Source organism: Mirounga leonina, unplaced genomic scaffold (assembly GCF_011800145.1).
Source record: "Mirounga leonina isolate KUSES-001 unplaced genomic scaffold, KU_Mleo_1.0 Mir_174, whole genome shotgun sequence".
NCBI classification, from domain to species: Eukaryota; Metazoa; Chordata; class Mammalia; order Carnivora; family Phocidae; genus Mirounga; species Mirounga leonina.
The window spans coordinates 67224139-67248025 of record NW_023270451.1 but is presented as its reverse complement, the minus strand read 5'-3'; the positions used below and the strand labels follow the sequence as shown (position 1 = coordinate 67248025).

The window sequence follows — 23887 nt, the reverse complement described above, 5'->3', positions numbered from 1 at the left end:
GGATTTTATGGAACCAACCGAGGTCAGGTTTTCTCTGGATCCCACTGCAGCCCTCCAGGTAGTGTGCCAACAAGGGCCTTATTCCCTTCTCCAATGTTCCAAGAACACATGGTTTCCCCTTTGGTTCCTTTTTTCCTGATTTCCTGCCTTGGCCACCACTCACTGCAGTGTCCTGGCTCCCTATGGCCGCCAGAGATAGCCAGGCGGGGCACAGGGCATGCACAGAAAGCCTCTGAGATTACTTGCTGAAGGCCTCGAACCCTCAAGCTCTGTCCCCTGGAGACTTTAGGGACCTATTCTTATCCAAGGTGGGTCCTACCCCGCAGGATCCAGAGGCCAGGTAGAGCCTGCCAGAGCGCTGCCGTACCTTGGGCAGGGTATTCTTTGAGTTTCCTTTTCCCTGAGCTTCCTGAGGCCCCTTCTTTCTGACTCCTGTGCTCAGAAACAGCTCTCCTTCCTGCCTGGACCACCACTGAAAGACTCCGTTCTTCATCACACCACCCAGACCTGGCGGTGCTGGGCCACTTTTTAGCAGGATTGCAGCTGACCTCAAGGGAACTTAATCTTGAAGGCTCATCAGCCCATCTCTACCCCTCCCTGGCTCTTTCCCTTCCCAAGTAGAGCCAGCCCAGAGCTCGGGAAGGTTGGTTTTTCTTGGTGAACGGACATGGCCACAGACCAGCTGCCTGGAAAACATCATTAGAGGGAAGTGGTTGAGATGAGGCTGATGATCTGGAGAGGCCTTGATGGGGGGGGCATCAGGGGCTGGACTAGTCACAGCCTGCCACCCATGGGGCTGCCTCGAGTGCCAGTGACATCTTCAGGCCTCTCTGCCTTGCAAGGATCTGGCTCCTTGGACCCAGAGGCGGCTTGAAGAGCTTTTTCCTCTGCCCTCAACTAAAATGGTTCCCTGCACAGGGTGTCAAGGAGAGGAGGGAGGGAAGGGTAGAGAGAGCAAAGGGAGTGGAGGTGGGAAGTTGAGCCACAGGGCCACCCCCACCAGAGTGGCCTCTACCACCCTCTGTCCTCCAGAAGCCTGAGGCTTCTGCTGAGGTGACCCAGGCCACAGTGCACCGCCCTTGAGGGCAGGAGGAAGGAGGAGGATGGAGACAGAGGGTCCTTCAGAAAGACTGCCCGAGGATGACTTCCCCTAGAGTGCCGCCTGTTTCCATGGCAACCGGCTACCACTCAGGGCTATGGTAACCTCGTGAGAAGAGAAACCCCAGAGAAAAAAGCCCAGGCTCCTCTCCTGCTGCCTTCCCAAGGAAGCTGAGGGGGAGGAGGGTTAAGTAATGCTGGTTTGTACTTCCTGACCACATAGAGACAATCTGTTCCTTGCTTCCTGATAGACTCTGAGGGCTACAAATCCCCATGCCTAACCCAGCCTGGGCTGTCTGAGAGCAAAACAATTCTCCAAGAATCTCAGAGTACCACCCAGACAAGACGGGTTACTTCATTAGCCCTCAGAGGCCCAGCTAAGCCTCGCCTACTCCAGGGCCCATCTGCAGTTCATGAAATGACTGAGGGCCAGGGCTGGGGTAGCAGCCATAGGCTATCGGGGAGAGGCCCCTGGGAACTGGGGGCTGTGCCCCGCCCTCCCACTGAACCGAGGGGCTTCTGGAGGCAGGGTGGGCCAGCGTACTCACCGGTCTCCACATCCTGCACATAGAAGTGCAGGTCATCAGTGATCTCGGTCACGAACACCGGCTTGTAGCTGGCCGAGCGCTCCTTCTCCTCCAGCACGGGCACCACCTCTTCCACGGGCTGCTCCTCATAGTGGGCCCAGACCTGCACGTGTGGTCAGCAAAGGGGGCGGGGATTAGGAAGTGAAGCCAGCCAGAACACGGGATGAGGGCTTTGGGCAAGTGGGGTCACCCCTGGGGTGAGTGTGGGGGTCACCAAAGGACACTCACATCACACTAAGCTGAGCCCCTAGAACTCTCCTACTTCTGAGTGGGTAAGGAGACTGCTATGAAGTTCTTCTGATCAATCAGTTCTCAAATTTGGGCAGGGATCAGAAGCAATGGCGGAGCTTATTAAAAATGCTGGAACCTGGGTCCCAGTACAGGTCCACCAAGTTAGGATCTGTTATAACTGCACTCAGACGAAGTAAAACAAGCCACAGCAGGCTCCCAGGCACTCCTCATGCACCCCAGAGTGTGAGAACCTTGGTGTTGCTGCGGTTCTGGGTCCCCACCTCCCTCCCCCGACACCACTCTGCAGGGGTCACTCTGAACTCTCCAGGCCCTCGCACTGTCCAGGGCCATGGTGCTCCTGAGGCTCTCCAAAAGTGACAGCCCTGGGCCATGGAGGGGCGGGCTCGTCACTGTTCAAGAATGCCTTGTCTCAGCAACTTCTCTGTCTTCACCTCAATCAGGTTGCTCTGACCCTAGCTCAGAAGCCCACCCTCGCCTTTTCCTTCCTCCCCTGGCCCTGCACTGTCAGGCCCACAGCAGCTCAGAAGCTGATTCGATGTGACAGCATGTCAAGTCCAATACTGCGGCCAGGAGATTATCCCAGTAGTGAAGCCTGTCAGAGCAGCCTGTCCAGCTGAGCCCCGAGAAGGGGGTGAGGGACGGGACCACACACGGAGTCCCACAGACACATAAGAACAGGGGGGTGATAAAAGTACTAGCCAAAACTTACATGCTTCCTAGGTGCCAGGTGCTGTTCTAAACATTCTCTAAGTAGTAACTCACTGAATCCTCACGACAACCCTTTGACTAGGTATTAACATTACCCTGTTTTACAGACGAGGAACCTGAGGCACCCAGGCTTGCTAGAAGCAGTGGAACCAGGATCTGAACCCAGGTCTCTGGGTGCTAGAGATCTTCCAGAGGGCATTTTGACATTGACTGGGCCTCTAGAGACAGAGGGCAGCACTGAGCAGTGGGAAAAGTTGTGGGTGGGAGATGTGGGCTCCTGTCCTTTAATTTGATGTTTGACTTCGGTCAAGCCATATGCCTCCTGCATCTCCTTTTCTTCCCTTGCAATACGAACTAGTCTGACCCCATGATCACTCAGCTGACCCACAGATCCCTGGACAGCACATGGAAGCAGCCGAAGGGCAGGAATGTCAGAATTACCGCACCTCCTTGAGTCACACCTGCAGAAGCCATGCTCCTGCCTTTAATGTAGTGTATTCTTCCACTAGAAGGGGAGGCCAGGGCCCTGGGAACTGGGATGAGCAACAGGGGCTGAGCCTGGGCGAGGCCGCCAGAGAGTGGCTGAGGGGGATGGGAGAGACATCGCCTGGGTGCAAACCTCTGCCAGCCTCACCTTCTGCCTTTTGGGGCTGGACTCTAACCCAAACAGCTCCTGATCTCTCTCACCTACTCCGCACACAGGTCCCACCACAGCTACTTCTCTCCTCACTAGCATCCAGACACCTCTGCTTTCCACATGCCCAGGCCTGGTGGCCACAGGAAAGGAAGCAGTCAGCTCAGAGACTCCTGCCGAAGGGGGTCTCTAGCTTTCAGACTTCCTTGTGAAAGGGCCTCTTCCACCAGAGGCCATGGCATAGACTGCTGAGGGCACTTTGGGGGACGGCCACAGTGACTTCTGGTTCTAAGGCCTACCTCCTGTTGAGGTAGGCTTTCTCCCTGGGCCCCGCTAGTTGGAAGCTCCCCAGGGCAGTGACTACTCAGTCAGTCGCTCCTAGCCACCCTGGGATCCGTGTAGATGGGACTCTCACTGCTGTTGAGACACAAGACTGTCGGCACTGCCTTAAATGAGCTGAAGCCAAGTGCTCCCCCCGCCCCGCCCCCAGTCTGTCCTCTGCTCCCTGCTCCAGCAGCACCTCCCCTCCAATCTGTCTGCATATCCCCCCACCCCACCCCTGGTCAGTGGGCCCTTCACCCGCCCACCTCGCTCTTCTTGCTCCCTACCTTCCCGGCACCCAGGCAGCACATCAGAGAAACAAGGCCCCGCGCTGCTCCAGAGGGGGCCTGAGGCTGGGAGCAGTTCTGGGCTCCATCCTAATCCCGCCCTGCCTCCCTGCACTGTGGGGAAGGAGGCTCCTCAGCAGTGTTGATGAACTGGGAACAGACTGACAGGGTGAGAGCAGAAACTGCTAATGACTCCTCAAGCGAAAGCGCCTTGGGCGACAGCATCAGGTTTCCTCCTGGGGGAGAAGGGTGGAGCTCCTCTTCTGGCTGGCTCAGGTGGCCAGCAAGCTCAGGTCAAGGATGCTGCAAACAAAAGCCTCGGGGATGGCCCGCAGGCCTCTAGCTCCCACCAGGAGGGGAGTAGTGGGGCCAGTCCTGTGACAAGGTCCCACAGCTCACTGGGTGGTAGAAGGGGTACAGCAGGGGAGGGAGGGCAGTCCTGGTGCCTGCCACCTGTGGCTCCCATCTTTGGTCCTCAGAGCCACCCAATATTCCTGGGGACTTGGCTACCAGCGGCCCTGGCAAGCTGGTAAATGCAGCCTGACTACATGGCTTCTTGCTGGGAATGAGAAGGTCAGCTGAGAGCCTGGCCCACCCTTAGAACAAGGGCACATCTTGCCCATATTGGCTTCTATTGCCCTTCTGCAGAACTGGGGCAGAGAGGGAACAGACACACTGGCAGGCACATGCCAGAAAGGTGCCACTTCCCCACAGCCGTCCCCAGCCCTCTCTCAGCTCAGATCCCTGACAAGGAGCTTGTCTTTGCGAATTCCCAGGGGGTGCTCCTCGGCCTGGACCCATGGGGTGATGACAAGGAAAACCCAAAGACCCCTTCCAGGGAGAACAGTCACTGTGTGCACACAGATTCAGTGCCTTAGGGCTCTCCCCGCAGGCTCTGGGCAGATGGAGGAACTGGGGAAAGACCTGCATGGCCAAGATGCTGAGCAGAGGATGGGACTCTGGAGCTGGGAAGGCTCTTGGCCTTCGGAGGAGCCAAGCCTGAGCTGGGCCTCAGCGGCAGGGCCCAGGGATGCGGGGAAGAGCCACCCAGGAGGGCTCGGCTTTGCTCTGGGGCCACCTCCAGGCTGCGTTAGTGTGGAAAGGCCTTTCCCAGACAGCTCCTCTGATTCGGGGCAGGGTGTGTTCAGTCTGGGGGCCAGGATGGCACTGTGTCCTGGGGCAGGGCTCCTCTGTGACCCCTCCGTGACCCTGGCTACAGAGCCAAGTGGGGAATGAGCAAGGAAAGCAGCTCCCTTATCTGCTCCATTGCCGCTCTGTCATGCCAGTTCCTGTCCTGCCCGGGTCCTCTCTACATTGCGAGGCCAGACATCATAGGCTGTCTCTCCTCCTGTCCTCACCCATCCCTGGCCCTCCCTCTTCCCTGCACTTTCTCCCCAGGGAGCCCCAGATCCTCCTCCTGGCAGGAGATGGGGGATGTGGACCGAGGCTCCGATGGCTGCAGGCTTTCCTTTCTAAATCCTATTTAATATCGCTGCTCAGGAGGCTCCAAGGGTGGGGCTGGCATGGGGCCAGGGTGGTAGAGGCCTTCGAGCTCGCAGTGGGGAAGGCAAGCTCAATAAAAGGCGATCAATGGCCAATGCAGCCCGGCCCAGGGCCCTGCTGGGGCAGAAGGGAGGCTGGGGGAGGGAGGGCAGTCCTGGTGCCTGCCACCTGTGGCTCCCATCTTTGGTCCTCAGAGCCACCCAATATTCCTGGAGGAGGCGGGGATAACCCGGCATTAGCCTCCTGTAGAGGAAGGGGAGGGCCCAATCAGCATCTTCGGGAGGAGAGGAGTCTGCAGGGCAGAATGAGGCCTAGCAGGGAGGCAGCTCAGTTCTCAAAGCTGGGAAGCCAGCATTGCCAGCTACCCTCAGAGGGACCTGCTCACAAATGCACACACACAGAATCACATTCCCCAAAGACTTCGGCATGCTCCTAGTCTCACAGAATCCCTCAGTATTACCTTTCCTAGGTTAGCTCACACGTACCACCGTGACCTCTTAACCCCACACGTGCCTGTCTCTGGACAGCGAAGGCAGCCCTCCTGGGGTCACAAGCGAGGCAAGGTTGGAAATCCTGGGGACACCTCAGATATGCGGTTTGTTGTCCTCCAGCTGGCTACCAAATTCTCGGGAGTCCAACCAACTCTGAGGGGTGCTGCAATGCTCCGCACATGCTGCTCCTGGGAACCAGCCCCACCAGGAGCGGCAAGCCATGCTAGGTTCTGCCAGGACCCTTGAAGAGGATGGGATGTGCAGGAGAGGGACCCAGGAGGCGGGCAGGGCCTCGTGCTGAGAGTAGCGCACTGCATTTTAATTGTACTGGAATAGAAACACGCAGCCTGTGTTAAGTAATTAATTACTGATGATTACTCCTCACCATCATCATGTGGAACCAGTGAAATGATGACTTGAGCTCTTTTAGACAAATGCACTGTGTAGTAAACAGGGATGCCCAGTGTAACACCCAGCAAGGCACCCATCCTTCCACCTCAGGCCACATTCCCCTCCCTGTCTTCTCCTGGGTCCCTCTAGGGTCTCGAATCCCAGAGAGCAGACCCTGGGGGCAAAGACCCTTTCAGAATCTGAGCCTCAGGGGCCAGTGTTTTCCACACTGACCCCCAGCTAATTCTTCGGTGAAGGTTCAGCCCTTTGCACACAAGGCCCCAGCACCACGTCTGCTCCTTCCTCTGCAGCAAGCAGAGGACATGGGGGTGGCAGCCTTAAGTTCAGCTGTCACCAAGAGGAAACCCAAGAGGAAGCTCCTTTGTGGTAGGAGCTAAGGTTGCCCCCTCCCTGTCACTCTAGGAAGACGGGACTTAATGTGAGCAGAATTGGAATAAGGGTGGAAGCCTCCTTAGAGGCCTCATGGTGGCCTAGTCCTCCAAGGCATGAACATTCCCTTTCACCCTGTCCCAAGCTTTTTGGGTGACCTCTCCCTAGAGTTCTTCCACCCCCATTAGGGTTGGTCACCTGCCCTCATCCCCAGGGGATGGGAAGTAAAGGTAGAGAGAGGCAGGCAGGTGTCCCTGGGCCTGGTCCCTGAGGGAAGACAGCCGGGAAGAGGCTGAGTGAGGAGGTGGCTGCTCTGGGTTGGAAGAGAATGAGGAGCCTTGGGGCCCTGAAGCCCCCTACTCCTTTTGGCAGGTGTCTGGGCCTTGGCTCTGGGAGGCGAGTTGCAAGCCAGATGGCTGCCCCATGGGGAAGGAAACGTTTATTCCTGGAACAAATTTATGGCTCAGCACGGCTGTCCCATGAAATCCTCCTCAAGCTCAGAGAAGCCCTGACAAATTGGTGGCCGGCTGATTTATCCCCATTATCAGGACCGGGCTGTAAGTCAGTGGTGACAGGCTGAGGCAGGGGGTGCCAAGCCCAGCTCCCACCACCAAACCACTGGGTTCCTTAATTGTCCATTTGTTTCCAAGAGCTGCTTTCCAACCCATCCCCCTTGTCTTTTCAATGCAGTGCCTGCAGAGACTGATGGGCTATAAATCTGTTGTCCTAACAGCTTTATGCATCTCCTGGGGCAGCTTCCAAAATGGGTCTCCCTGCAGGGCCATGTGAAGGAAATTCAGAAGTGGGCTGCAGGTCTCCCGGGTGCTCTGAGGGCACCGAAGAAGGGCTGGGGCTGGTGAAGGGACAACTCCCCAGTCTCTTGCTCACCAGAGCCCCCCCTACTTCCCGTCACTGCTCTCATTGCTCCAAGGTCACCTTCCAGACACCCTTCTGCTCTACCAGGTCCACCAGAGCAGGCGTATGGTTGAGGATGCCTAAGCTCGCAGCCTCTCCCTTGGTCATGTGTGGTTCCTGATGTGGGGTCTGAGACCAACACCAACCAGGGCACCTCAGGTGGGGGATGACGAAACCGTTCTGTCCACTGTGTGGTGTTTTGGGGGAGGGGCAGGAAGGCGAGAAGAAGTCCGAGGTCTGCGGTGGCACCCACCTCCTCCCCAGCCAGGCCCAATTCCACACAGGTACCTTCTCTTTCTTCTGCTTGGCGGCCTCCTCAGCGGACAGCAGGGATTTGTAGTAGGAGCTGCGCTCAGCAGTGAAGTGGACCTTGGAGAGCGCGTGCTCCACCAGCAAGACGGACAGGTTGGCGCTGTCGATGTGCAGCCAGCCGATGAAGTTGCCGGCCTTGTCCATGCTCTCCACCTCCACCTCTACCTGGGGAACAGAAAAGGGGGTGTCAGCCTGCCACCTGACAGGGGCTCATTAGGCACGAAGAGCAGGAGCTTGCTGGGGCTCCAGCACTGCTGACCCTCTTAAAACCCTTCACTTCAGTTCTGTAAGTGGGATCTACGCTTTCTAGCTTCCCACACCCCAGAACCATCCTTACGGAAACGTCACTGACCAAGCAACTTCAAAACTCCCCTCTTCTCAGATCTTTCGGCAGAGAGCTACTAGAGTAAACTCGGCTCCCTCAGCTTAAGCGAGGAAGTCTGCGTTAGCCGCGTGCGTGTGTGAGTGCAGCCTGGGGGTCAGGAGTGACAGAAGCAGCAGACATAGCTCCGGGAACATCCCACTCTTCTTCAGCACCCACCCACCCACCCCAGCTCGTCTAGGAAGACAGGCAGGCCCCAGGAGCAAGGCAATCCCCGGAGCGAGGGGCGCACAGCTGAAGGAATTAGTGCTCAACAAAGGTAATGAAAGTGGCTGGATGGAAGCCAGGTGAAGAGAGGAGGGCAGGGGGCATGTGGGCAGAAGGATGCGAGCAGGAAGTGCACAGGAGGGCGGTGAGGGGGTGACCCCAGCAGAAGGCTGCCCCTGACAGGGTGCCATCACTGCTGGAAGCCCAGTCCTTGGGGCGTGTGCTGTGGCTGAACCTCAGAACCGTCAGGAACCCCTGCGGGGCTCACGAGCTTCTGAGCTTCCTCCACGGAGGGCCTCCCCGAGACCCGGGACCCCAGACACAGCACTGACTCCGCTCCTCCAAGAGGGTGGCCTTGGTGCCATGGCCCTTATGGTGGCTGATCAGCTCCCACCTCATGGCCCAGGGTAAATTTCTTCCTTGAACCTCTTTCTCTGCTAAAGGGGCTTGTAAAAATCTCTGCTGCCAAATATGAAAACTTGTATTAATTTAAACAGCTTCAAGCTCGATTAAGCAATAAAATCAATGTCTAAATACCTGGGAATTCTCTGAAGGCTGGGTTGGAGCCTGCGGCAGCAGCCTAGAGCAGAGGGTTAGAGAGGCAAGGGTAGGGAGGTGAGCGGGGAGCCATGTGGGTGACAGGACACCCCTTAAGTAGACAGGGGGCTTGGGCATGTGGAGAGAAGGCAGCAGGGAGAAAAAGAAGGGGCAGGACCAGGGAGGCAGGGCCCCTGCTTCTCCCTATTCTTTAACACCCTTTTCCTACTTAAGGCTTACAGTTAACCCTTCGAGTGGAAATGCAAGTTCAACAATGCCTGAGGTTGGGGTGTGACCCATAAGCAGATATGAAGAATTTATTAGAGCTAGATAAAAAAGATACTATATAGATCCATTCCAAGTCGATTCTGTTGGTGGGTACATAGGTCCCCCATTCTTGGACCTCTTATCTTTTACTGTGTTAGCAGCCAAGTGCCCTTTCCCTAAAACTGATGCTGCCCTGCTTGGGCACAAGACCTCCTTCCAGTTCCGAGAAGCCTGTGCTGGGCCAGTGCGGTTGTGACAAAAAGCTTGAGGGCCACCTGCATCATTGCTCTTGGCACTGGATTGCTAGGATGGAGGCGAGCACCTCAGAGGCGGATTGATGAAGTACCCGGCAGGTACAATCACGCTCATCCCGGAAGGTGCCCACACTCAGGCCTCACCCCACCTAGCAAACCCCCAATCCACACCTCACCTCGGAGGCTACCAACCAGATGCCGGCCTCCCAAGGGCTCGTACAAGTGGTAGACTCCAGCGACTGGTAGCCATGCCTGGGGTCAACACTGCCAACTCTCTTGGCAGGTGGGCACTGCCTTCACACCCAGCCTCTCCCGGCCTGCAGTCGCTATGTTAACTTGGGCTTGACAAGTCCCTGGGCCAGCCAGCTGCAGAGGAAAGAAATCTTTAGCCTTGGGCACTGCCCTCCCGCTGAATCCATCTCGGGTTATAGAGGGAGATAAAGCTGTAGCCTGGGGGTCTCTGCTTCCCCTTTTATTATGGCTGCTGCAAACACGGTGATTTTGATTTCTCGAAGGCACTCAGGGGAAGGTGGGCTGGGCTCAGTGAAGGGATGGGGCTACTCCAGAGTCTCTTGGCTTGTGGCCTCTCTAGCCAAGCCCTGTGCTGTGTCTATCCTGGGCACACAGAACCCATTTGAAGACCGTCTTAACCCTTCTCTAGTTCTGGGAGAGTTTCACAGTGAGCAAGCAGAGGGTTAAGCATGGTGCTCCTAAGCTGGTATGTGTGTTCACTGTTCATCATGGTTCTTTTAGATTGATTGCCAGGACTTTGTGGCTTGACTATAACATTTTGTGGGCCAATGTCTGTATATGCTCTATTTCTCTGATCAACTTGAAGACTTGGGTTTTTTATATTTTTCTCTCTCCCTCTTTTTTAAAAAAGATTTATTTATTTGAGAGAGAGAGAGAGTGTGCGTGTGTGTGTGTGTGTGTGTGAGCGAGTGAATGGGGGTAGGGGCAGGGCGAGAGGGCGAGAGAATCCTCAAGCAGACTCCCCACCGAGCGGGAAGCCTGACTCGATCCCAGAACCCTGAGATTATGACCTGAGCCAAAGTCAAAGGCTTAACCAATTGAGCCACCCAGGCACCAATATTTTCTCTTAATTGAAAAAATACATATAAACACATACTCATATAGAGATATACAGATACATTTGATTCTTGTTATTTGTGATGTTCTATAAAGTCACCATGAACACTGAATTAGCGAATCCTGAACCACTGCTCCCAGGGGAAACACAGGATTAGGTTCTTGCAAGACTCTACCAATTTACCAATACATAACCACCTTCTGTGCATGTTTTTGCTTAAAGACACCTTATTTAATATATACTGATGATTCATTACCATTGAACTCATGGCCAACAGCACTAGAACTCATGCCTGAATAAAGCTTCTTTAACATGTGTATTTTCTCCCTAAGGCACATCACAGCCTTCCTGCACTTAGGAGCACTAGGCAGCACTTCAGCACTCTGCTTGGAGGCCATTTTAAACGGCAAAATCACCAAGAAAAAGCACACATCAAAAAAAGGGGAAAACGTGGCACTAAGGAGACAACAAAAAGGACACTTGTTTATGGATGAGAGCTGAAACAAGAAGGTAGAGCACCGCCTTTTGCAACCTCAGCTGGGAATGTGCTCACCTGGAGACTCAAATTGTTCACCACTCTGCACATCCACAAATGATCAAAAATTACCGAGTACTGATTTGGGGCTACAAATACATTTTAGTAAGTGAACTCGCAAATATGGAATCGTATATAATGAGGATTGACTATATACAGACCCACGGAGAGCTATTTCCTACAAGTTTGCCTCAAACTGAAGACAGGAGTTATGGGAGGCTCATTCTTGTCAGATACACAAGAAACCTTCTGGATTCTTTCTGCCTGTTGTAATCATTAATGAGGCCCACTACTCACCAAGTGTTGTGTGAACTGCGAAGTGCTCTACAGTATTGCTACTTGTCTCCTCAGCAGCGCGGAGTGTTTCAGGGAGAGAGCTGGACTCAACAGCTTCCCTTGGGAGGCCTCCTACGGTGGCATGTGACACCCGGGAGTTCAAGCCTCGGGTGACTACCAGAGGCTGCCCGAATGTCTGATTTGTGTGCAGGCCTTTGGTGTGTGCACACGCGAGCTGATATGGCCTTGAGGACACCACAGAACGTGTGGACACGTGGACACAAGCAGTGTCAGCAGGGAAGAGATGGAGGCTCTTCTCATCAATGCTCACGTTGAAGCTAAGACCTAGGAAAACAGCGCTGAGGGGAGGAGAAGGGGGCCGTGGAGCTGTGCTGGGGGAGCGCCGGCCGGGGATGAAGCAGCAGACAGCCCAGCTGCCTCAAGGTCAGACCCACTCCCCCCACCTCGCTCCTCAGGGCGCCTGCTGCCTCACTGTGCACCCCTGCCCATCTGGCCAGCCGCCAGCATCTCTTGCCCTGGGGGCAGACAGAGCGGGTGGGGATTCTGATGTCCCAACTAGGCCCTGTGAGCTGAGGTCTTTCAGCTTCACCACCACCTTCCTGTGAAGGCTTCCCTACTCCACCCCCAAGTCAATCACCCCCTGTACACCTATGGGCTCCCCCAGCCTTTGGCACTGAGGGGACAGCGTATAGCACAGAAGTTCAGAGCACACACTGTGGAGCTAGACTGCCTCGGTTCAGATCCACCTACCAACTACATGACCTCTGCCAATCCCTTACCCTCTCTGTGTCTCTGCTGTCAAGTTGCAACTGCAATATTCCCTATCTCAGAGGATTTGTTACGATTAAATGACCTAATAGAAAAACACAAAGCACTTACAAGAGCACTGGATACATAAACGCTTCATTGTTGTCAACAGTTATTTCACTTCCTAATGTCCTTATTCTCCAACTAGACTGTCAGCTCCACGGGGAACAAAGCTTATTCTACACTCCGAATCCTCCCCAGAGCTGGGTCCACCGACTGGGCAGGGAGGTGGCAGGAAGAGCATGGATCTTGTAGTCAGACAGACTTGGGTTCATATCCTAGCTCTGGCCGTGAATTTCTGGGAAGTCATATGACCTCCTTTCTCTCTAGCCAGTTTCCTTCTCCATAAAACGAGAAGCAGGTCCTACATTTTAAAAGAAGTAACATAAAACGGCTTCCTCTTCCCTTCATCTCATACTGGCCAGCAGTGGCCCTGCTCAGGCTGAGCTCCGTCCCCTTAGCTCTCCCCGCAAACCTAGAAAAGCTTTGGGCTTCTTAAACCCTGGTGGCCTCATGCAAAATACAGAATGGAGGGAAGGCAAGTGGGAAAAGCTAATGTGTGACTGTCCTCAAACCCAGCTGAGCAAGCAGCTGCCTTTCTGCTCAGCAGAGGGGGGTCCTTCTCCACCACAGAGCCAAAGGTGGGAGGCGGGGGGAGCGCAGCCCAGCCAGCCGTGCCCAGTCTGAGAGCAGCTAGACACACTGGACTCGGCCTGTCTGCGGGCTGGGGCAGCCAGCGGGCGCTGCTTCCTCACAGTGGGACACGTCCTCCTGCTCCCAAGCACATTAATGTGCCACTAATGAAATTGTTCTGGCTTATTTACCAAATTAATACAAACGGCACAGGCTGTTAATTTGCATGTCTCCTAATTACTGAGGAAGAGCTCCCGTGCCCAGGCAACACACACACACCTCAGTGCCCACCCAGACGGGCTGTGGGTGGGTGAGGAAGGGGAGAAGGGAAAGGAGGAGAGGGGAGAACCCGAGCAGCCCCTAGCTCACTCTCCATGGCTGGGAACACAGGAGGGAGGGAAGGTGTGGTGGCCATGAATTTGTTTCACTGCCTGTAGTCCTTTCCTTAGTGGGCTGGACTGCCTTGGCCTCCAGAAATATACTCAGTCCCTGTCCTGCTCCCCTCCCCACATGCTCCTTCTTTCCCTTGTCTGGATTCTGTCCAGTTTCTTCACTTAGGAACTACTTCAATCAGGCAGGCAGTGGGGTCTGAGTCATTCTCCTCTCTAGGCAGCGTGGCACATTCTGGGCCTGGGCTAAGCGCAGGGCCAGATCGGTGCAAGGGGTCACAGGAAGGGAAGCGAAAGTCAGGCAGGGCATGAGGGTCTTACAGATACTACTCCTCTCTCTCAACTTGTCCTGGCCTTTCCCAATCAGCCTGCAGAGTCTGAAACCTTCTGTAAAGTGTGTGCATGTGTGCATGTGTGTGTGCGAAGGAGAGGGAGGGGAAGAGAGAGAAAGAGGAGAGAGAGGGAGGGAGAGGGAGAGGGAGGTCAGTAAAAAGGTCACCATAAAACCACAGAGGAAATTCTGACTGCCCTGGGGGTTCATTTAGCTGCCCGACCTCTCCTGATCCAGGAACCAAACTGGATGCCTACTAGTTCCAAGTCTGGGGCAAAGCTGAAAAGACAGAGGTCCTCCTGAGCCTTCTTTGGGTCCTGGTGAGGTGTGGGCCTGGGGAGGGAGAAGGCACTGGAGGCTGCCTCCACTGAAAGGCAAGCTTGAATAAGGCAGGTGGGTGCTGCCTACCCCCCCACGAATCCACACTTAGGGCAAAGAAACTTTGAAATGTTGAAAAGAGCAGAACACACAGCAGGGGGCTGCATGCTCTGGGAGGTGACCCAGGGTAGCCAAAGAAGGTACAACACAGAAGGGATTTATTGGCAATGGGAGAGGGCAGGGAGACCCCATACATATATACCCACCTTCCCTTTTTTTGTGTCAAGAGGATGGAGAAAAGGTTCCATCTCCCGAAGTGCACTGGGCCCAGCTCCCGGCACAGTGCCTGAGGCAGCACAGGAAATGATGGCGTGAGCCAGCCTCCTAGGTTGGAAGGCTGTGGAACGCTGAGGAGATGCTCCCTCCCTCAGGGGAGGTGGCTGCCTCAGGCAGGACAGGTGAAACCAGGCAGGCTGGAGCAAGCAGCATGGGCCAGCCCTGCCCTGGGGCACAGAGGAGGGGGTGGGGGTTATACAGGCCACCAGCTCCTGCGGCAGGCAGAGCTGAGAGCAGAACGCCCAGGGCTGCCTCTGGGGAGGTGACAGCAGGGGCCCTAATGACAGGCAGAAGCCTCTGTCCTTTCCACTTGCTGTCTGGCCACAGGCCTGCTTGAAACACCCCCAAAGCCATCAGCAACAAGCATGGGGCAGAAGCCTGGAATTGGGAACAAGACAGGAAAGCTTGGATGGGAAGAAGCCACCGAGGAGCAAAGAAAAAGCCAATAAAAAGCCGTGGACTGGAACTGTGCTCTGGGGGGGAAGAGGGGGTCACATCCCCTTCAGGCTCAGTTTCTTCACGTACAAATAAGAGCAGAACAGGGTTTTAAGGTTCTCTCAGCTCTGAAGTAGCTGAGGTTAGGCTCGGGGCCGGGCAGTGTGACTGGGGGCTGAGGAGAGAGGAGACAACGGGTTATGTGGGAGAAGGGCAAGTGGGGAAGCCCCATGAGAACCCATAAGCCCTGTGGGAAAACTTGCAGAGGGGGATAAAAGGCAGTCCAGCCTCCTCCTCACCCATGCCTCCCACCAGAGCTCTCTGCCAGAATGTGAGTGGTGATCCAGAGCAACCAGATTGCCCCAGAGACTCCTTGCCTGCTACAGGGAGGTAGCCACGTCGCTGTTGAGCTGGGTTTTCCACCAGCACTGATGCCGCACGAAGGCTGTAATGCGCTCCACAGCTAGAGCTGTGAACTTGAAGAGACACCTCACCTTAATATAGTAGCAGCTTAACACAGCCAACGTGTCCCCTCCACTCGCAGGCACGTGCACACACACCACCGTCTCTCAGAGACGGTGAACACTAACACAGTGCAATTAACAATGTAACGCTCTGGGAGCTGGAGAAGCAGTGCCCATGAAATGCCTCCTGGGTCTTGGTACCGGCAGCTGCCAGTGGGGAGTGGGCCGGCAGCGGGCGCGGATCTGCCCCGTGCTGGAGCAGGGGGGCCCCGGGTCCCACCAGTGCCTCTGCTCCTAACCCCTCAGCACCTCCAGATCAGATGGGTCCTTCAAGTCCAACCCACAGTGCCAACTGGTCTCCAGAAAACCTCTTCTCTGACCTCCGTGCGCTGGCCCAAGCCAAAGCCCTAGGAATGCCTGGAAGTCATGCCCAGGTTGGCACGGTGGCAAGAGGGGCCGAGAAGCTCCTGGAAAATGATGGAAGCCCTGAGCCCTGAACAAGATGGCTCAGCTAGAAGCTCAGAGTTTCTCTTTCTCTCTCTCCTCGAATACCTAAGGGAGATGGGTTGGGATGGGGGGGGGGGGGGGTGCGGGGGAGGGGGAAAGGCAGCTCCTGGTCCCTGCCAGCCAAGGCGATCAGCCTCGTCTGAGTCTGCCGGGAAATGCAAACCTGCTGACTCCAGGCCTTTGCAAGCGGTAACACAGTTTATAAACTGACGCAATCTGTCCCTTTGGTGCAGACAATGAGGGAAGGAGATTGTTCATCTTCCCAAGAAAACCCAGGGCGAAAGGCTGGAGGGAGATTTAACTCCCTCTTTCCTGAGGTTCATGCAGGGAATGAAGCTGAGTCAGGAGGCCCTCATTCTGGCCCCCTATCCGGGGCACCACTGGTGGCACTTGTTCCCATAGGATGCCTGAGCCTGAGGTAAGCTTTGGAATTCCGTCGGAGGGTGGGGCACACCTGAATGGCCCAGCCCCCCCCTCCATGCTCCCTGGCTGGAGAAGAGCAGTGCCACCCCAAAAGAGCAGTGAAGGCTGCTTTCATCAGCGGCCTCCAGATAGTCTTCTTTATTACTACCATTACCATTACCATTCCAATTCCCTTTTCTGTCAGCGTCCCCCTCTTTGCCCAAGAATATCTTGCCCATCCTAGAAAACCGTGCCTTGATCTCATGTCCACCCAGTTGACCTGGTTCTCCTTGCCCAGAGGATTCCCTTTTCCTTCCCCATCGGTTGTGGTGGCTCACCACTCTCGACAGTCCAATGTAACTACCACCTCAAAGTCACTCAGGACCTCTTGTCATTTTAACGATTTCTTCTTGCATGTCATTGTTTTTGACCTTTTGAATGATCTGACAGAGCTAAGAACCTCTCTTCCATCTTAAATTTTCTTTTTTTTTTTTTTTGGCCTCTGTGGTTCCCGACCATGGTTTCCTCTCCCTGTTCTTAGTTTCAACTGTGAATTCTCTCCCAACATCTCCTTAAACATGGATATTTGCCAGGGGGCCATTTTAAGCTGTACAGTCCCCGGTTTTCACTGCTCTCAGAATTACAGGACACCACGACTTCTATTTTCAGTCCAGACCTCTCTTCAGAGTTTAACTCCACCTGACCAATTTCAAATATAACGCGTCCAATGGTGAATCTACTGTTTTCACTCTAAAACCTGTTCCTCCATCCACCTTTCTTATCCCAGTCAGTAGCAGGAGAAGCTTGGGAATCATCCTGCCTCCCTTACATTCACAACCAACCTCCAGGTCACACCAATGCTACCTCAGAAATGTCTCCTGAATTCTTCCCCTTTTCTCTATCCTTACTGCCACTACTTGAGTTCAGGTCCTACCTTTGGGTAGCAGTCCCCTTCACTGCTATCCCCGCCACCAGCCTTGTGTCTCCCTAATGGCCCTCCCACAATGCTGTGGTGTGGCTTGTCACAGGCAGTGCGACAGGCTGGGGACAGGCTGTTAGGCTGGGGAGCCTCTTACTAGCTGTGAGTGACTGATTTAACCTCTCTGGTTATACGTTTTTCCTATTGGTCAAATGGGCATAATAATGGTGCCTATTTCGAAGGTTTTTATTGAAGAATAAACTGATTCCAGTTAAACACTCAAGAGTTTAGTATATAGTAAATGCTCAGTAACTGTTGTTACTTAACAAAAAATCCAAACCTGATCACTCCGTTGCTGAAATCCTTTCCTTGTTTTCTGCTAAAGTTCAAATCTTCAGCACAGCAAGGTACAGCTTATGACTGGATTCTTACTGTCTCGCCTTCTACCATTTTGGCCCTCATTCTTTTGCTCTAGTCATGCCAGACCAACTCTAGCGCCACACTATGACACACCGTTCCAGGCCTCTGTGCACACGATTCCTTGCGGCGAGCACACTCCTATTACTGTACCTGTGAACTCCTACCCAACGCGTTAAGATTCTGCACAGATGGGATTTCACCCAAACCATTCCATTATTTACTTAGTAATGCTTTTCCCCACAGCACTTTGCTCATACCACTATTTATTATATAGTATTATAATGGGCATTTATTAATGGCATCTTATTACTGGCACACGGTAAGCACTCAGTAAGCCCATGATGAAAGGTCAAAGGTCCTAGCTTCTCCAGATCACTGGCAGTCAACTTGGAGCAGGAAAGTTCCTGGGACAGAAAACTGTCTTTGGGGAAATCCAGTGGCACCCAACCGACTGGAGAAGGCCTGTCTTGAGAACCTCTCTAAGGTGACAGGGCGGTCCCACAGCTGCCCGTGTCGGAGCAGTTCTGCCTGTAGGAGCCCAGAGGGGCAGAAACCGGCTTTGGTCAGTGCAGCCAGCACTGATGACTCAGAGGCTCCCAGACGTCATGAGCAGAAGGGGCTGTTTCGCACTTGGCTTTGCCTGTACTGAATATAACTGGAGCGAGGATGGATTCCTCGATTTATCCAGGCATGAGCACAGGCAGCAGCTGTGTGTGCCTCCCTCTGGTCTCCTACACATCCACCACTCCTGGCTACCATCCCTCAGCAAAGAAGGGGTGAAGGGCAAAAGCAGGCATGAGACAGCCAGAGCAAGAGCTATGAGGACAGGACAGGACCCCGGACTCTGTCTGGTAAGTCCTCCAAGCCAGGGGGCAGATGTCCTGGTTAGTCCTCGGTAGCCTGAAGGGACATCTGAGCGCAGGGCTGAGAAAGCCTCAAGCTACGAGTCCCTTGCCAGGGTGGGCAGGTCTCAGGCCCTTCTGCGAGACCAAGGAAATCTTCGAGGAAAGGCAGCTGCTGTTAGATTTAAGGGAATCTGGGGCTTGGATGGCTCAGAGTTCTCAGAACTGGGCTGTGGCCACGGGAGCCACTCAAAAGCTGTCAGGTTGTGGCAAAGGATGTCCTATGCTGGGGGAAAAAGGCGACACAGAGCTCCTTCTCTTTCACCATCACCCGGTCTCTTAGAAATAGGAACACAGACACCAATCCCTCTTGCAGGCCAGAAAAAGGCACCAGAGAGAAAAGGACTTGGAACAGCTACGGACCAGCCAATTTAGTTATTTTATTACACTGAGTATAAGAAATGGCAACCAATTTCAACACAATACCCAGCCCTCCTGATTAACGTCAGACCAACTGCATGAAGGCAGCTGAAGGCACTGAGGAGATGGAGGAACCGTCAGATTCTGGGGACCCTCACTCCTTCTTCTTTCCCTCCCTCCTCATCCAGCTAAGAATGTAACATCTCCTCTGGGCTCCTCTTATTAAGCCCCCCTGCCCCTGTGTTTACCTGTATCCTTCCTGAAAATCCAGCTGTCTTCACTTGCCCACAGGAGGCCTGGCGTGGGCCCACTGTGCTCCGCAGGCCGTGCGCTCCACCACCCAGGGCAGGCCGTGTGCTAGGGCTGCCGGCAGCCCTGCGATCCCTATCCCTGGACAGGCCACAGAGCAAGAGCCCCTGCTCCTCTCTCCCCACGCGGAGGGGCTGCTCTCTCTGGCCCAGGGGAGAGGAGATTCAGGCCTCTTCAGGGACTCTGTGTTTCAGACCTATTTGAACACAGTAAGGAAAACAAAACATCCTCTGAGATGATCTAGTCTTCATGCTCAGCAGTGCCAGTGGGCGAGGGCTGTTGCGTGTTCACTCTGCTGTCACATGGGCAGACTGGATCCTTGCTTGCTATGACCTGGAGGGCCTGTGATCTCTGTGGCCTGTCTGTAATACAACGAAAAGCCTACGGAAAAAAGCCACCCATTATATACAGCCCAGATTGGGAGCTGTGCAGCATGCCAGAGGCCAGATGGCCTGGTCAAGGAGCCTGGCCTCTGCCCTCTTCTGCGGGCTGAGGCTGGGTTTCCTCACTGCTCATTTTTTATTGCTAATGACAATTAAAATGTGGCACTGCTCATCCCGCCAGAGTGGAGCTCTCACACCCCATAAGCCCCCCCAAATCCTTTCCATGTCTGCAGTTGGCCCCAGCCATCTCTGTCCAGGGCAAGATTAGGAGCAATGGGCATGGGCCAGCGCGACCATTCTGCCTCCACTGCTTCTCCACGCTGGGACCAGATTCCCTCTTCTTCCCTGTCTTTACCTACTCCCCAGGGCACGGGCTCCTCATGCTATTCTGGGTCTTGTAGTTACCTCTGGAAAGTACTCAAAGCCACTGGAGTGAGAGCAAAGGTAAGAGAGGAAAAAATATCAGTGGTAGGAAAGGCCAATAGATAGGATGGGTCAGCAACTCAGTTTTTTTTTTAAAGATTTTATTTATTTATTTGAGACAGAGAATGAGATAGAGCATGAAAGGGTCAGAGGGAGAAGCAGACTCCCCACTGAGCAGGGAGCCTGATGCGGGACTCGATCCCGGGACTCCAGGATCATGACCTGAGTCGAAGGCAGTCACCTAACCAAGTGAGCCACCCAGGCGCCCAGCAACTCAGTTTTTGACACAACTCTCTGTCCATCCTCTTGACAGGAGCCAAGGTGCCATTAATCACAATTACTCCTCTCTCTCCCATTTCAACCGAATGTCCCAAATAAAATTCAGCTTAATGAGGCCCCAGGAGCTAGCGGGTGGTCCCTCAACCCTACTCTTTGCTCAGGCTGGTTTTGCCCTGTTCTCAGGCAGGGAGTAGCTATCCTGTGTTCCCCTGAACGGGGCCAGGGTGGCCTCATTTGCCTTGTTTCGCCTCCCAGTTTGGTTGTACGAAGCAGAATTCTGCTGATACCTGCTCTCTGCTCTACGTAAGGAGTGCTACCCCCAATGTAGGTGTGTTCTGAAATGGAGACAGGAGATGAAGATGCTCAGCATCTTGGGCTAAGATTTCTGGAAGTCACAATTAAGCTTTTAAGGACAACTCCTCTGATTTTGGAGGAAGCCTAGTGAGCCTGACCCTTGCCCAAGCCTCGCTGCTGGTTCAAGGCTCCTTGAAGAGAAGACAGCTCGGCTGCAGCCAGTGTCAGTGCGACTTCTCCCATAGAAACTTTCTGCCCGTGTGAGACTCCTACCCCGCCCTGATGCTCAGTGTAAGCATCATTTAAGCAATTTGATTTTTTAAAAAAGATTTACTTATTTGAGAGAGGGAGAGAGAGAGTGAGCGCACATGTGAGTGTGGTGGGGAGGGGCAGAGGGAGAGACAGAATCAGAAAATCTCGAGCAGGCTTCCTGCTGAGCACGGACCCAGAAATCAGGCCCTGAGCCAAAATCAAGAGTCGGACGCTCAACCGACTGAGCCACCCAGGCGCCCCTGATTTCTGTTAATGCTAGTCGAAGATGCTCTCAATTGCTCACTGCTCCTGAGCTTTGGCCTGAAGCCAGCGGGCAGGAAAATGGACAGTGGGCAGGTCAGAAGCAGCAAAAAAAAAAAAAAAGGGAGTGGGGAGGCCAGCACCATCCTCTATCTTAGGCAGGTGCTCACAGGGATGCTGTAGGGAGGACAGAAAGAACAAGAAGTGCTGTGAGGAGAGAGTCTCAGCATCACGCACCTTTTCTAAGTATACTATACTCCCCTTCTCGCCAACCTCATTTCCTCTACCTCCCCTCCCCCCGCCCCCGTCCAGCTGATCTGCCTGCTGAGTGAGCTGTCGGACCCTGCGTCTCAGCTGTAAAAGGCAGACGCCCAGCAGCCCCTGTGCTGCCAAGGGAGGCGCAGAGGTGCAGAGCACGCTCAGGGAGATGTCTGGTCATTTACCAGTAAGGGAATGCTAAGGCACCCCCCTCCCCCCCACTTCAGGAAGTTTCTGCCCAGGAGTGCTGAGAGAAGTGTGTGAAGCCAACTTCCCTACACCACTTCTGGCTTCCGGGAAGCCTTCCCAGATTCACTCTTCCTGACGACTCCATCTTTAGTGCTCATGTTATGTCCTGAATCAACTAGACTGCTCTTGTTAAACCATTAGCTTTTACATTACGCCTTCCAAATGAGGCTGTTGCCAGTTTCTTTTGAACCCACCCCTAGTCCCCACATTGTGGATTCTAGGCAGTGCTGGAATGGAAGGTGCTTATTGGAGGGGGCTCCTGGGCACCTGGGAGAGACTGTGCTTGGCAGGGCTCTCTTGTTTCTGGGCAATACCTTCTACATGGCTATATTCCTGGTTGCTGTCCAGAGTTTTCTTAACAAAAGCGGCTTCCAAGGCCAGGCAAGCAGCAGAAAATGCAGGTTAATAATAGAGTACAATGTACCCTGAAAGGGGGGATCATTGTGATTTGGCCTTGCATCTCTGGAAAGATACAGCAGGGCTGGAGAAGGACCAGGGATGCCCAGTTGAGTTGATTAAAGAGATGAGAACATCCAGAAATGATTAGGATTCTTCAAAATGGAAAGACAAACACTGAAGGAACTGAAATGTATAAAAATCATTAAGGACATATAAAGAGACCTATAACTTATTGTAATCAACCAACCAAGAAATAGCTATTTGGCATCTACTAAATAGAAAAGCAATGCATTAGGCATTGCAATAGATGCAAATGGGAAAAAACAAAAAAACCCAAAAAACTTCTCTCTTCAAAGAGCTTAAGATTAAGTTGAGGAGACACGACAAAGCCACATCATGTCAACTAGTGACAAAATGCCATGTAAAAGCACATGACCACAGAGTGTAGTACAGATAGCAGGTACTGGAGGGGTTCAGGGGAGAGTGCCAACCCTGAAGGCTAGAGAGTTCAGGGGTTCAGGGAAGGGCCGGCCGGGACATCACCAGTGGGGCTGAGCAAACATGCTCTAGCATATGGAATGATTTGGGTCATGCTTTGGAAAGAACGCGTGATTGGTAGGGTCAAAGCAGGCATGAGGTAGAATTTCAGGACAAAAAGGGAGGCCGAGGTGAGTGGAGGTGCAGATACTGAAGGAGATGGGGGGTGACAGAGAGAGCAGAGGCCTGGAAGAGGTGCAAGTTGCTCAGAAGAAAAGCTCAAGAGGGTGACCCTGAGAAACAGGGTGATGGGACAGGTCAGAGCACAGACCCACCTTTCCTCCCTCCTTTCTTTCTTTCTCTGAGAGAGAGACAGAGAAAGGGTGAGTGGGGGGGGGGCGGCAGGGAGAGGCAGAGGGAGAAGGAAAGACTCTCAGGCAGACTCTGCACTGAGCGTGGAGCCCACTGCAGGGCTTGATCACAGGACTTCGAGACCATGACCCAAGCCGAAACGAAGAGTCAGATACTCAACTGACTGAGCCACCCAGGCGCCCCAGCCCCTTCTTAATATAGATCTGGGACAGATGGCTCAGGGGGTGGGTTCTGTACATTCTTAGGAAGGCAGGAAGGATGGGAACCTAAACAAGATGCACAGAAGTCCTGTTACAGTGACAGTGGTTGGGAGGCAGGAATGAGAAGAAACAGAAAAGCATAGCATAGCTTGTTAATGGATCGTGCTGACTGGAGTGAGAACGCAAAGAGGGGAGGAGATGAGGGAATCAAAAGAGGAGAAAAGCCTTTACCAGGCTTGGTCTGTTAGCAAGAGTTTCACTCATTCCCTGCATAACAGATAGGTCAGGCGCTTTGTGCCTGGTCCTACCTTCATCTGCCTGTCTTAATTCCGACATTTCCTCCTGATCTGGGGCATCTCATCCACCGGCAGAACTGCATGATGGTTACCAGGGAGAACTCTGGAACCAGACTATCTGGATTTAAATTTGGCCTCACTGTTTAGTAACCTGGGTGAGTTATTTTTAAGTCTGTGCTTCAGTTTCAAACTTTAACATGGGAGCAATAAAACTGAATACCTCCCTCCTAAGGAAAATGTGAGGTTTAAATGAGTTGTTATACACAAAACTCTCGGAATGTCTGGCACATAATAAGCACTCAATATAATGCTGGCTCTTCTTACTGGGTTAAGTGTTGATGGTGAGAACAGAAAACATATAGGGAGTGCACCTAGGTCACACAGTGACCAAACTCTGGTTCTCCCAGGGAAAAATCATAGGCCTTTGGCCAATATTCAGTGGGCCAAGCCAAGGCCTGTGTGACTTCTAGAACCACCCCGGGTGCTTTCCTTTGAGAGGGAAGCATCTGAATGGAGATGCTGAGCCCTAGCCTGAGCTCTGGGAACTGCCCTATTCAGCTGAACAACAGAGCTTTCATACCAAGAGGGAAATGTGGATTTGCTTCTCTCGTCTCATGTCCTACCACTTCTTATCCCTCTTACACCAACTACGGGGACTCACGGATTCAGGCCGACTGAGCTAGGTGTTCCCTAAACAGGTACTGAAATACCATGTCACACAGACTCCCAATTTCCATTCTTTCCTGCTTACTAAC

The 23887-nt window shown here is 53.7% G+C and overlaps 1 protein-coding gene across 1 annotated transcript in view; it reads right to left on the bottom strand.

Annotated features, from left to right (window-relative positions):
* Window positions 1-23887, bottom strand: part of SND1 (staphylococcal nuclease and tudor domain containing 1) — a 407329-nt gene that overhangs the window by 8060 nt on the left and 375382 nt on the right. Inside the window, exons 17-18 of the mRNA XM_035021050.1 lie at window positions 7865-8053; window positions 1647-1788 (exon numbers count right to left, since the gene is read on the bottom strand). Of these exons, the coding sequence (XP_034876941.1) occupies window positions 1647-1788; window positions 7865-8053 (331 nt within the window). The remainder of the gene's footprint in view (window positions 1-1646; window positions 1789-7864; window positions 8054-23887) is intronic.